The sequence below is a fragment of the Tasmannia lanceolata genome, unplaced genomic scaffold, assembly GCF_043159265.1.
Source record: "Tasmannia lanceolata isolate RefF3 unplaced genomic scaffold, GAP_Taslan_0.1 ptg000037l, whole genome shotgun sequence".
In the NCBI taxonomy this organism is placed as follows: Eukaryota; Viridiplantae; Streptophyta; class Magnoliopsida; order Canellales; family Winteraceae; genus Tasmannia; species Tasmannia lanceolata.
Genome location: NW_027518714.1, coordinates 9,518,635 through 9,529,868, shown reverse-complemented (window position 1 = coordinate 9,529,868; position 11,234 = coordinate 9,518,635). Strand labels below are relative to the sequence as shown.

The following is an 11,234-nucleotide window of genomic DNA, read 5'->3' as shown; positions in this document are numbered from 1 at the left end:
TTGATGGGTTATATACACTAACTTTTGTTGCTAGGCAATCGAGAATTTATTAAGAAAGCAGAACAGAGATAAGAAAGGAGAACCCTACCTAATATTAGGGTTTTTTCCCTAGTTTTTTAAGGGCTTTTCATGGTTCTCTCAAACCCATCTCTCATAAGTCACAACTAGCCCCAGAGATATTCCATGGAAAATATTTTCACGGTTTCTTGCCCTCTCAAATCTCGCTCCTCCCACCCATCCTACTCCTCTCTCACCACTTGGAGGCAATAAATTTATTATGAAAAAAAATTCCTGGCTGCCAGACATGGCCTTAAGTGTTTATGTTATTCTGCCTTCTATACGTTTGAGAATTTGTAAGCATTTATATGGAAAAACAAAACTGAGGGTAGCCATTGAAAGAATAGAACTTCACTCCGCAACGCTGCAGAAGCACTTAACGATGAATCCGTAATGCTCTAATAGCCAATATCAATTCCATTCTTTTAATTGATATTTCCACACCCCTTATTCCGCAACGCTGCGGAGCCAAGTCCTGTTCCCATTTAAATCATCGGGAAGACGGCAAGGAGGCTCAAGATATATTTTATCTGACGATGAGATTACAGTCTTAGTTTGAAAACTTAAAAATTCTGAAAATTATATCTTTATACTTAAAGAAAGAAATCTCTTCAATGATCAAACAAGATTATGATCTAGTGACAATCCTAATCGCATGTTCAATGATCCAATCCATTCGGATGTTCAGCCCCACTATGGATGGCCATGGCCCAAGAATCCGCAACATGAAACAATCTTAGTCGTCCATCAATGCCCATATAGCAAATGTCTACATATCGGAGGGTTAGGATAGTAGATGAAGATTTGGATAATCCAAATTGGTGGGCTCAATAGTCTTTGAGAAATAGAAATAGAATGATAAATCGAAGGGATAGTCTAATCTCAAATTGAAACGTGGACTGTTGGCATTCGTTCGAGCATATGCAACCTACAAAACGCTCACCCACACACAAAACAAAATATCTCTAGGGTTTGTGTGGTGTAAGGAGTGCCAACTGGTTGGTCCCAGTATAATAAAGAATCCATCGGCCAATAGGAAGACACTTTTAGATTTCCAAAGATGAGGAACCAATCTTCTTCTTCATCTTTCCTTTGCTATTAAAACCAGCTCACATACCATCTCCATTCTCATCATCATCAACACAACGCCCATTTCTCTTCAATACAAAGCAACCATCATCTCTAGCTACAACTAGTAAGAAAAGCAGAAATGGCTTCCATGGCCCTCTCCTCTCCCTCTCTGGCCGGAAAGGCTCTCAACCTTGCTCCCTCCACCTCCCAACTCCTCGGCGAAGGCCGGATCACCATGCGTAAGACTGTAGGAAAGCCCAAGCCAGTCGTCTCAGGCAGTCCATGGTATGGCCCCGGCCGAGTCAAGTACTTGGGACCATTCTCTGGTGAGCCCCCTTCCTACCTCACTGGGGAATTCCCCGGTGATTACGGGTGGGACACCGCCGGCCTCTCAGCTGATCCCGAGACCTTCGCCAAGAACCGTGAGCTCGAGGTCATCCACTGCAGATGGGCCATGCTTGGAGCTCTTGGGTGTGTCTTCCCAGAGCTACTCTCTCGCAACGGTGTCAAATTTGGTGAGGCCGTATGGTTCAAGGCGGGTGCACAAATCTTTAGCGAGGGTGGTTTGGACTACTTGGGCAACCCCAGTTTGGTGCATGCACAGAGTATTTTGGCTATCTGGGCTAGTCAAGTCATCTTGATGGGTGCGGTCGAGGGCTACCGCATTGCCGGTGGGCCACTTGGTGAAGTGGTGGACCCACTCTACCCCGGTGGCAGCTTCGACCCTCTGGGGTTGGCCGATGATCCAGAGGCATTCGCAGAATTGAAGGTGAAGGAGATTAAGAATGGAAGGTTGGCTATGTTCTCCATGTTTGGATTCTTTGTCCAGGCCATTGTCACCGGCAAAGGCCCCTTGGAAAACCTGGCTGATCACCTCGCCGATCCCGTGAACAACAACGCTTGGGCCTATGCCACTAACTTTGTCCCCGGCAAGTGAGAGAGAGGAAGTCTTTTTTACACAACTTCTTATGTTCTTGCTTGAGATTGTGAATTGAGATCTTTGTTGAAAATATTTATCAATAGAACAACGTTTTGTGCATCATGTACCTTTCAAAATTGGGACGAGGCAAATACCCCTCCAAATTTCTGTTTTGTTTTACTAGGGGATAGCTCATGCTTAAACTTTCTTGCCTTTTACTAATGATGTCCCTTTGGTGTAGTGTTGGATTATGATCACACAATTCTATGGAATATAATTATTAAAAGGAACTAAGAAACTGTCAAGAAGACAGGAGTTTAAACGAGAAATGATGTGAGAAGGTAAAGAAAGGAAAAGAGTAGCCGGAGCTCCTTCTTAAAAAGTAACACCACCTCTTCACAAATCACAACAAAAGTGTCTTTTAAAGTAAGGGATTTGCTAGCGTCCATCGCAAGGCATTTCGCGGATGGTCTGTTGCATCTGGCAGCAGCCACCTCGTGAATGAAGACAAAATCTGCTGAAAAGTCTGCATCTGTGGCTGCTGCCAGATGCAACAGACCATCCGCGAAATGCCTTGTGCGATGGATGTTAGTAAATCCCTCAAAATAAATATCTCTTAGAAAAACAAATTTTTATTGTGAAAATATCCAACAGTTAGTCTAAAGCATCATCCCAAACCGATGTAGATAATTGAAAAGACAGATTAGAGCATAGTCTCTCATTTTCTCACAAAATTACCAATATTTCTAACTAATGACAAGTCTGAAGCAGCAGGTGTCCCAACTGTATATGGGAAATACCCTAAATGCTCGAAAACCCTTCATAGGGAAAGCCTAATTCAAACATATTCATAAACCCTTATCGTAGAATCACTTGTAAAAATCCTAAATCAAAATCAATTTTCGTCATAGATAAAGAAAACACAGAACAACCTGCTAACATTAATTTTGGAATTGCAATTCCACTATCGACCCATCAAACCATGGTCAGCTATAGATCAATGGTCTGAACTATTGATTGATTGATTGGACTCTCAATCAATGGTTCAGGCTAGCAATCCATGGATTAGAGCTTCGATCGATAAATCGTGCCATCAATATCCAAATATTGTAGGACCCTCTTGGTTGGTTCTTTCTTGGCTTGATTTCGATCTTTCCATGGTTCCTGCTGGAACCTGGATTGCATCATACTCCTCGAGTTGAAGAAAATTTGTTCTTGAGTCTAAATCGTCATCGATCGTTCGAATCGGTCCATACAAGAAAAGAAAAGCCGAAAATAAATACAGGTCTAAATCACAAGTACGCCTCCTGGTGCAAACCCAGGGATTCGCAGGTTATTCCAGACAAATTTTGGAGCTTGATGGGTTAATCTTCACATAAAATAGCACAACCAGTCTGAAATTCAGATTAAGTATTCAAAAAGCTAGTCAAATCGCCTTTAAGGTATTACTTCGGAGTTGGCCTATAAAGAATTTTCATCAATTAATGATCTTAAATCTGTTTAAGAATAAAATTTTCCATAACAAGTCGTACCAAGAGAGAGCAATAAAGATAAATATGAGCAACAATAAATGTATGATCTAGATACAATCGAAAAATAAAGAAAAGAGAAATCTACGGCCCAAAGTAACTACCAAACTAGATAAGATAGGCTCATGGATAATGTATATGCAAAGAAAACGGTTTCAAGGGTATCGATGGCTCAAAATATGGTCTAATATGGCTAAATGTAGCAAAAAGGATCTCACCCAGAAAAGTTAGCATATCGACCTCAAATCTCCTATGCCGGAAGTTTAAGAGGGTGGTGGAGAAGCCGGGAAGGTCTGAAAATAGTCCAAGATAATTGAAGCCCGCATTGGATGGAAATGGAGTGGAGAAAGTCCTTGTGTGCAGCACGAACAATGAAATCAATTTGGAAATATGTATAAGGCAACAAGGAAAGAGATCAAGATCAAGAATAGGGATCTAGACCAAGAAGAGGGATCAAGATCAAGATCAAGAAAAGAAAAGGAGATCAAGATCCAGAAAAGATCAAGATCAAGAAAAGAGGAAAAGAAGATCAGGTAAAATAAAAGGTTGAGGGGGAAAGAGGAATTGTTTATAAACCCAACCGAAAAGGATGAAAAGAAGGAAGGGAAGAAAATAGATGTAGGATGTAAGAAGGGAGAAGATGAGAGAAGAAATAATAGATATGGTAAGAGGTGAGGAGGGGAAAGAAAAGAAAGAAGATGGGAGAGGGAAACAAAGAGAGAGAAAGAGGAGGGACGTAGTGAAGAGAAGAGAAGGGACAAATATACGAGCAAGGAGGAAGAAATCCTAACATTGGGCTGCTATTCACAAAATAGTCATGTCGAGGCAGTGTCGATGTCAGAATTCCCATGCTGAATATCTGGCCTCCCTTATTTTGTCGTTCTAGTCCTATGTCCGCCTTAGTCATGGGTTGTTTCATATTAATAAAGATTCACTATTTCAAAAAAGAAAAAGAAAAAAAAAAAAGGACATCTTCTAAAATGTCTTCAAGCCGTTGATATTTGCAAGCCTCAATCTTGTGAATGAGATCTCCATTTGGCATTGGACCTGGACCCACTAGGTCGCTTTTTCTTTTAACCCCTCACTCTAAAGACAATAAATAAATAGTTTTAATCATTGAACAAGTGGTTTTTGCCATCACTTTTGCCCTTCGTCCTCTTTGGAGAATATATGAACACAGAAATTCACTAATAACGTGGTGATGTTTGTCTGTGGTGGAGAAGGGGGTGCCACGTATCAAAATCACATCAACCAATACAAAGAGAGTTGTCTATATTTCCGTGGATAAGGAACATTTCCTTCTATCACTCCTCTACACTGTATAAGCAAACGCAAATAGTTCTCTTTCACTCAGAAGTTTGAGTAGCCCACCTTAACCTTCCCTTCCTTTCCTAGCGAAGAACCCGAAACAAGAGCAACCATGGCTACAATGGCCCTCTCCTCTCCCTCACTGGCTGGAAAGGCACTCAAGCTCTCCCCATCCGCCTCTGAGTTGATGGGTGAAGGGAGGGTGAGTATGCGTAAAACTGTTGCCAAGCCCAAGCCCATCTCTGGGAGTCCATGGTATGGCCCCGACCGAGTCAAGTACTTGGGACATTTCTCTGGTGAGGCCCCCTCCTACCTCACTGGCGAATTCCCCGGCGACTATGGCTGGGACACCGCGACCTTCGCCAAGAACCGCGAGCTTGAGGTCATCCACTGCAGATGGGCCATGCTCGGAGCCACTCAAAATTTTTGATTTCTTTTGATAGGACATGGCACTTGCTTAAAGATCTTGTGTTTTTCTAATGGTAACCTTCTGATGTAGTGTTAAATCATGATCACACAATGCTATGAAATATAATTACTAACACTAAAAAAGAAAATGTCAAGATCGCCTGATGAACTTCAAGAAGGAAGCTCAATCGGCAAACAAGAGAATAAGAATATGATAGCCTTCCCATTTATCTTCCATTACCATATACTGGAGATCTGTAATGGGTGGTAAAATTGGGGATTTACCTCATAAATTCGAGTCTAGTTAGTTTAAAGCATCATTCTAAACCAATATAGATAATTGAAAAGACATTTGAGAGCATGGTCCCTTATTTTTTCACACAATTACTAATAGAAATAGATTTATTTCTATCTAATGACCTAAAAGTCTGAAGCTGAAGGTGTCCCAGCTGCACCATTCAAAAAAAAAAAAAGGTGTCCCAACCGTATAATTCCAAATACCCCCAAATGCGTCAATGAGATAAATCGCCAACTTAAAGAGGATCAAACCTACCCAACTTCCATTCAAAATATGGTAAAATCCTTCATAGGGAAATCCTAATTAAAACCTAAACTCATAAACCCTTGAACCTTTCTATGTTCTTTTTTTTATAGTAGAATCACTTTTATATAGCTAAAATCCTAAATCAACATGATTTCTCCTCAAAAATAAAGAAAACAAAGAAAAACCTGCTAAATTAATCTTCGAAGTTGTAATTCCACATTTCCACCACTGATTCGTCAATCCACGGATCAATGGTCAGAACAATTGATTGATGGTATATTGGACTCTCTCTATCGATGGTTCAGGCTATCGATCAATGGATTGGAGCTTCGATCGATAGATTGTAACTTCAACAACCAAAACTCATAGGTCCCTTATGGTTGGTTCTTTCCTGGCTTGATTTGTATCTTCCATGGTTTCTATTGGAAACTAGATTGCAACATACTCCATAAGCTGGAGAAAACTTGTCCTCGAGTTTAAATCGTTCTCCTCCAATAGTTTGTCAGTGAAGACATCATGAAAACAACCCAAAAAGCTAAAATCTTCCTTGCACATGATGGACAAATGTAAACTTTGAAAAGCAAACCCTCCTAGCGGAACATATTAAAAAATTATATACAAAAAAAACTCCACCACAATTGCATGTTGAGCTTCCACAATTTCAAGATAAACACATTTTGTCGATTGATGTTTTATATTATCAATCCTTGGATTTTTCAGTGATCAATGATTCTTTTGATTGCATGATTTCAGCAAAGGTAATTCCAAATTTGGTGAAATCTTCTTCGAACACAACATGCTCACTGCTATCTTAGAACAATTTTTCTTTGGGATTGATCTGTAACGTATTAACTAAAGTAAAAGACCGAGATGGTCCTTACAAGTTACAAGTAAAGAAAAGCCAGAAAAAAAGAGAGAAAATAGAAAATACAAGTCTAAAGCACAAATACACTTCCCCTCCGTCAAAGAAGAGGGGAGACAAAAACATTGAACTCCAAGCTAGCAACTCTATATAGAACATCTTGGGAAAAAATTGCACTCACGTACAATTAGGTTGCACACCAAACTGACCTCAAGGTTGTTTAGGAGTTGGAATCAATCCTCATGAACAATTTTTGGGTCCCAAGTAGGAATTTGTATGCATAACTGAGACCCTTGATCTTGGAGACAATCATGTGGAAACCCACAACGGAACGCACATCCCATCTATAGGATAAAGGACTATAAAAATCAATGGTTTATTATTATTATTATTATTATTTGGTTAAATTCCAATGGAGATGACTTTCTTGGCCATCTCCATTGGAATGAAATTTGCCATTCAAAAAATATATATATATATATATTCTAAATAGCTTTATGGATCAAGAGATAGGATCACCCAATTCAAGATAGAGTCATGGCAATGGACCAGATGTGTGCTTGCCAATAAAAGTCACTAAATAAATACTATTGACACAGCACTGGGAGCACATAGATAGACCACCAGGTAGTATTTACAGAGCACTGAGAGCACATAGATAGACCAACAGGTAGTATTGAATCTTGATTTATCCAAAAGGTATTTCCACTGGAGTGAAAAATGCAGCTGCATCAAGTCAAGGCTAGAAATTGCAGGGCTAAGCAGGATACCAACAGAGCTTAAGATGGAGTGTGACACTTGAAGAAACGGATCATAGATAACTTTACAGAACTTTAGAAGGCCAATAATACAGAGTTGCTAACTTGGAACATCCATACGCCAACCACAAAACCATAGAAAATCGACGTTTTAATCAAAATGACAATAATAGCAAACAAATCTGAAAGAAAATCACAATACATACTACATAAATTACACATCTACAATAGCCATTGATTGTTCTCAGATTATAATACAAATTGGACACATAACATACCAAAACCAAGTTGGATTGAGTGGGTTATGCAATACATGTTTTAATATAAAAGTATATTAGAATAGTATCATAAATTCCAACTGAAGACCGTCGATCTTTCAGATACTAGCTGAAAATGTCTTCCTAGTTCGGCTTCAATTTTAGAGAAACACTGCAGATATGGTAATCACAATAACATGCAATCAACATCAAGATTGAACTACTAAAAAATTCAGCTGATTTCAGCAGTGAAAAGAGTTCTCACCTATTGATACAATACCGCTTCCCAGTAGGAGGAGGCCCATCATCAAAGACATGGCCAAGATGGGCATCACAAACTGCACAAACAACTTCCTGCCGCGGCATGAAAATGATTGACGTGTCTAACATTGATTTCACATTGTTTCCTATGGGCTTATAGTAAGATGGCCAGCCAGTTCCACTATCAAATTTTGTGGTTGATCTGGAGGAGAAAAGGCTAAAATGAGCATTTCTTGTAGACAAAAGATTCATTGTTTGGCAATTTAGAACTCGTGCAAACAAGTTCCCTGAAGAAGTGGCCCAAAATCTCATGACCTTGTTTTTTTGTCTCTCCATTAATTGTTGGCTACTAGCATAAATGACAAAAGCACTTACTCAAATAGTGGTGTGTCACAACAGACACAAAGGTAAGTTCCTGGGGTTTTGGTGTTCCAATATTCCCTGAAAATGAAAAGAAAATGAAGGATGAGATGGTCAGTGGAAGAGGATAAAGTTAACTATTAGTATACTATAACAGCAGATACTACATACATAAAATTACCTATATCACCAAATCCTTTCAGCAAAGTAAAAACATCTTGTAGAATGATAAGTGGCGGAAAATGGGTTTTTTTTAAGCAATATGAATCATACCCAGTGAAAGCCCTCTCGGTTCCCTTTTGCTTACATATGTAATATTGATCCTTTGTAAGGCGCTTCTTCCATTCTTCATCAGTCATAGATGTATAATCTACCATGCCTGCCTCTGCAAACCAAAGGATAAAGAAAAACAATGTGGCCAGTAAAATCAGTTATTATTACACAGATAATTGATGGCAGAACCCTATAATAGAGTCGAAGGATCAAAACAAGTGAATAACAAGAGGCACGTATATATAATAATCAGAAAGCTTGCACGTGCACATCCAACCACAAAGAAGTTGTTCAATACCGGTGATATCCTTATTTTCTATTTGGTGTTTCAAATATGTATGGCCAGATTTGCTTGAACAATCAATGAAGCAACAAAATGTATTTCCAACTTTCCAAGAATGAGGGGCAATGGAATACACTATTGTGGTAGCCAAAATGGTGGATTCACCAGCAACATTACAATACCTTGCGCCTAATACAGGAGCGGCTCTGGCTGCATATTTTGAAATCCAACATGAAACCCTGCTGCAGCAGATTCATAGAGGATGGACCACGGTATAGAACAACATATCAGAAAAGTCAGATAGTAGGGAATTAGCTATGCAATCTTGGATCCTCTCCTTCGACTTCATTTACCAAACATGTATGCTTCCATTTCAAAAAATATATATACAAAACGTGGAGTGCTCAGTAGCAAATACAGCCTTGACCACATGTAGAAACTACTTCAGAGGACAATTAATGTATAAAAAATTTATGATTGACAGTTTGACACTCTGATACCAATTATGATGATGTTTTTAATAGGAAACAAGATTCAAAAGATGATGAAAAGCTCTTGATTTATATTTCCAAATAATATATTCAGATCTAGAATCACCTAAGAAACAGTTTACCGCTGGGAAATTGTAGCAACTTGCCTCCAGTTGAAAACAAAACGTAAGGGAATAAATCTGTAGCAGAAAATAGATTAAAACCTTGCTGATTACAACCATAGGTCTGATGGAAAAGTCTCAACCAATTTCCCTCCTCCCTGGGAGTATGTAAAAGTCTCCTACTAACCAAACAAGAGTCGTGAGAGACTTCATAAAGAACATTACCCTCCTCTTCTGAAATACATCCATTGCCTTCATCAAATTCTTTCCATATTCTCCCATGTCTACTCATGTTTCTTGTTGTACTAGAAGTTGTTGTCGAGCTTAAGGGCATTCAGATGAAAGGTATACGATCTTTCCATAGAAAACACTTCACATTTAGTCCTCTTCTCTTCTTATACACTGTTTTCTCATAATAACTTCCACATCAAAGTTCCATGAAAACCAAGGACACTTACCCTACAACTACAAAGGAGAGTGAATGATCCATCATACACTTAGGCACCAAGTTGGAAACATAAACGAAGACATACAAGCACCTCATGCATATTTAGAAGACATCACAGGAAAAGTACAAAAATCCCATGGTTATCTGATAAGGAATTATCACCCGACACCAAAAAAAAAAAAAAAAAACTTGATTGGCATGAAAGTCAGACAAAATCAAGAACCAACTGATTCAGGGTTTTTCATGCTTGGGCCATTCCTTCAAGAACCCAGATCCAATTTTCCACAAAACGGCCAATAATTGCACAATTCAGGTCTTTTCATGTTCGATTAATTTCACACCAACCCAATCCCAAATTTCGATCATATAGAAATAACATACAAAACTCATGACATTACATATAAGGCTATAAACATTACATACAACCAATAATAGAAAATCCAGGGTTTCTCATGCCTTGATCAATCTAAAACCAACCCAATTTCCAACTTTTCACAAAGCCCAACTATCATTTTAAGATTTTAAAAGTTCTCAAAAAAAAATTACTACAACATCCATCCTTAGATGAACCACAAACAGAGGAATAATAGATATAGAAATTTAGGAGAAAAAAGACTCACTGAGCATCAAATTCAACCAGAACAGTAAAAGAAGAGAGAGAGAGAGAGAGAGAGAGATGAAGAACAATACCAACAGAAAAAGGGAAGTCAAAGAAAAAAATTATTGGAGTTAATAAGAAAAAAAGAGAAGAACCTTGAACATTGTCTGATTTTTGAGAAGATGAAGATGAACCCATTGCAGAGAAGGACTGTATTAATCTGTTGGGTTTCTTTAAAACTCGAGAGGAAAAGAGAGAAGACGATTTGGAGTGCAGACGCTGTGTTGAATAAAGATATCCTGAAATGGGAGAACTTATGCCATTCAAAGCCATTGCTGGTCTCTGACCTATGCCCTCAAAAAAAAATTAATAATAAAATATGTATAAAAGCTCTCAAAGATTCTAATCTGATATTAAATGTCAAATGATACTGTGCTTATCTAAGAGCTGCATTATGGACCCACCCACATGACACCAGATTGATCCGAACCGTTCATCAGATGACCCATACATCATGAAGATAAGGTAGCACAGAAAATCACTCCAAGTGGCCAATCCTAGCCGTCTGATCCAACACAAGTTCATGCCATTTCAATGGTGGGACCCACATAGAAAGTGAGGGGCTGAATGTGAATGGAGATTTTATATGATGTGTGGCCGTATAGACCTGCATTTTTCAAAGGGGGGTGATTTTTTCGCACCCCCA

General features: G+C 38.9%; 3 protein-coding genes across 3 annotated transcripts; 2 read left to right on the top strand and 1 right to left on the bottom strand.

The window, feature by feature from the left end:
• Positions 1-1,175: 1,175 nt before the first annotated feature.
• Positions 1,176-2,167, top strand: LOC143860319 (chlorophyll a-b binding protein, chloroplastic-like). Its single transcript, XM_077370898.1, has one exon. It carries the CDS (start codon positions 1,268-1,270, stop codon positions 2,063-2,065), a length of 798 nt encoding a protein of 265 aa, XP_077227013.1. The 5' UTR covers positions 1,176-1,267; the 3' UTR covers positions 2,066-2,167.
• A 2,829-nt stretch (positions 2,168-4,996) lies between these two features.
• On the top strand, positions 4,997-5,314 carry LOC143860380 (chlorophyll a-b binding protein, chloroplastic-like). Its single transcript, XM_077370970.1, has one exon. The coding sequence runs from the start codon at positions 4,997-4,999 to the stop codon at positions 5,312-5,314; it is 318 nt and encodes a 105-aa protein (XP_077227085.1).
• Positions 5,315-7,639: 2,325 nt separating this feature from the next.
• On the bottom strand, positions 7,640-10,924 carry MSRB1 (methionine sulfoxide reductase B 1). Its single transcript, XM_077373194.1, has 5 exons — positions 10,684-10,924; positions 8,608-8,719; positions 8,350-8,415; positions 7,979-8,176; positions 7,640-7,885 (listed from the first exon to the last, which is right to left on the bottom strand). The coding sequence occupies exons 1-5, from the start codon at positions 10,859-10,861 to the stop codon at positions 7,858-7,860; spliced, it is 582 nt and encodes a 193-aa protein (XP_077229309.1). The 5' UTR covers positions 10,862-10,924; the 3' UTR covers positions 7,640-7,857.
• Positions 10,925-11,234: the final 310 nt, after the last annotated feature.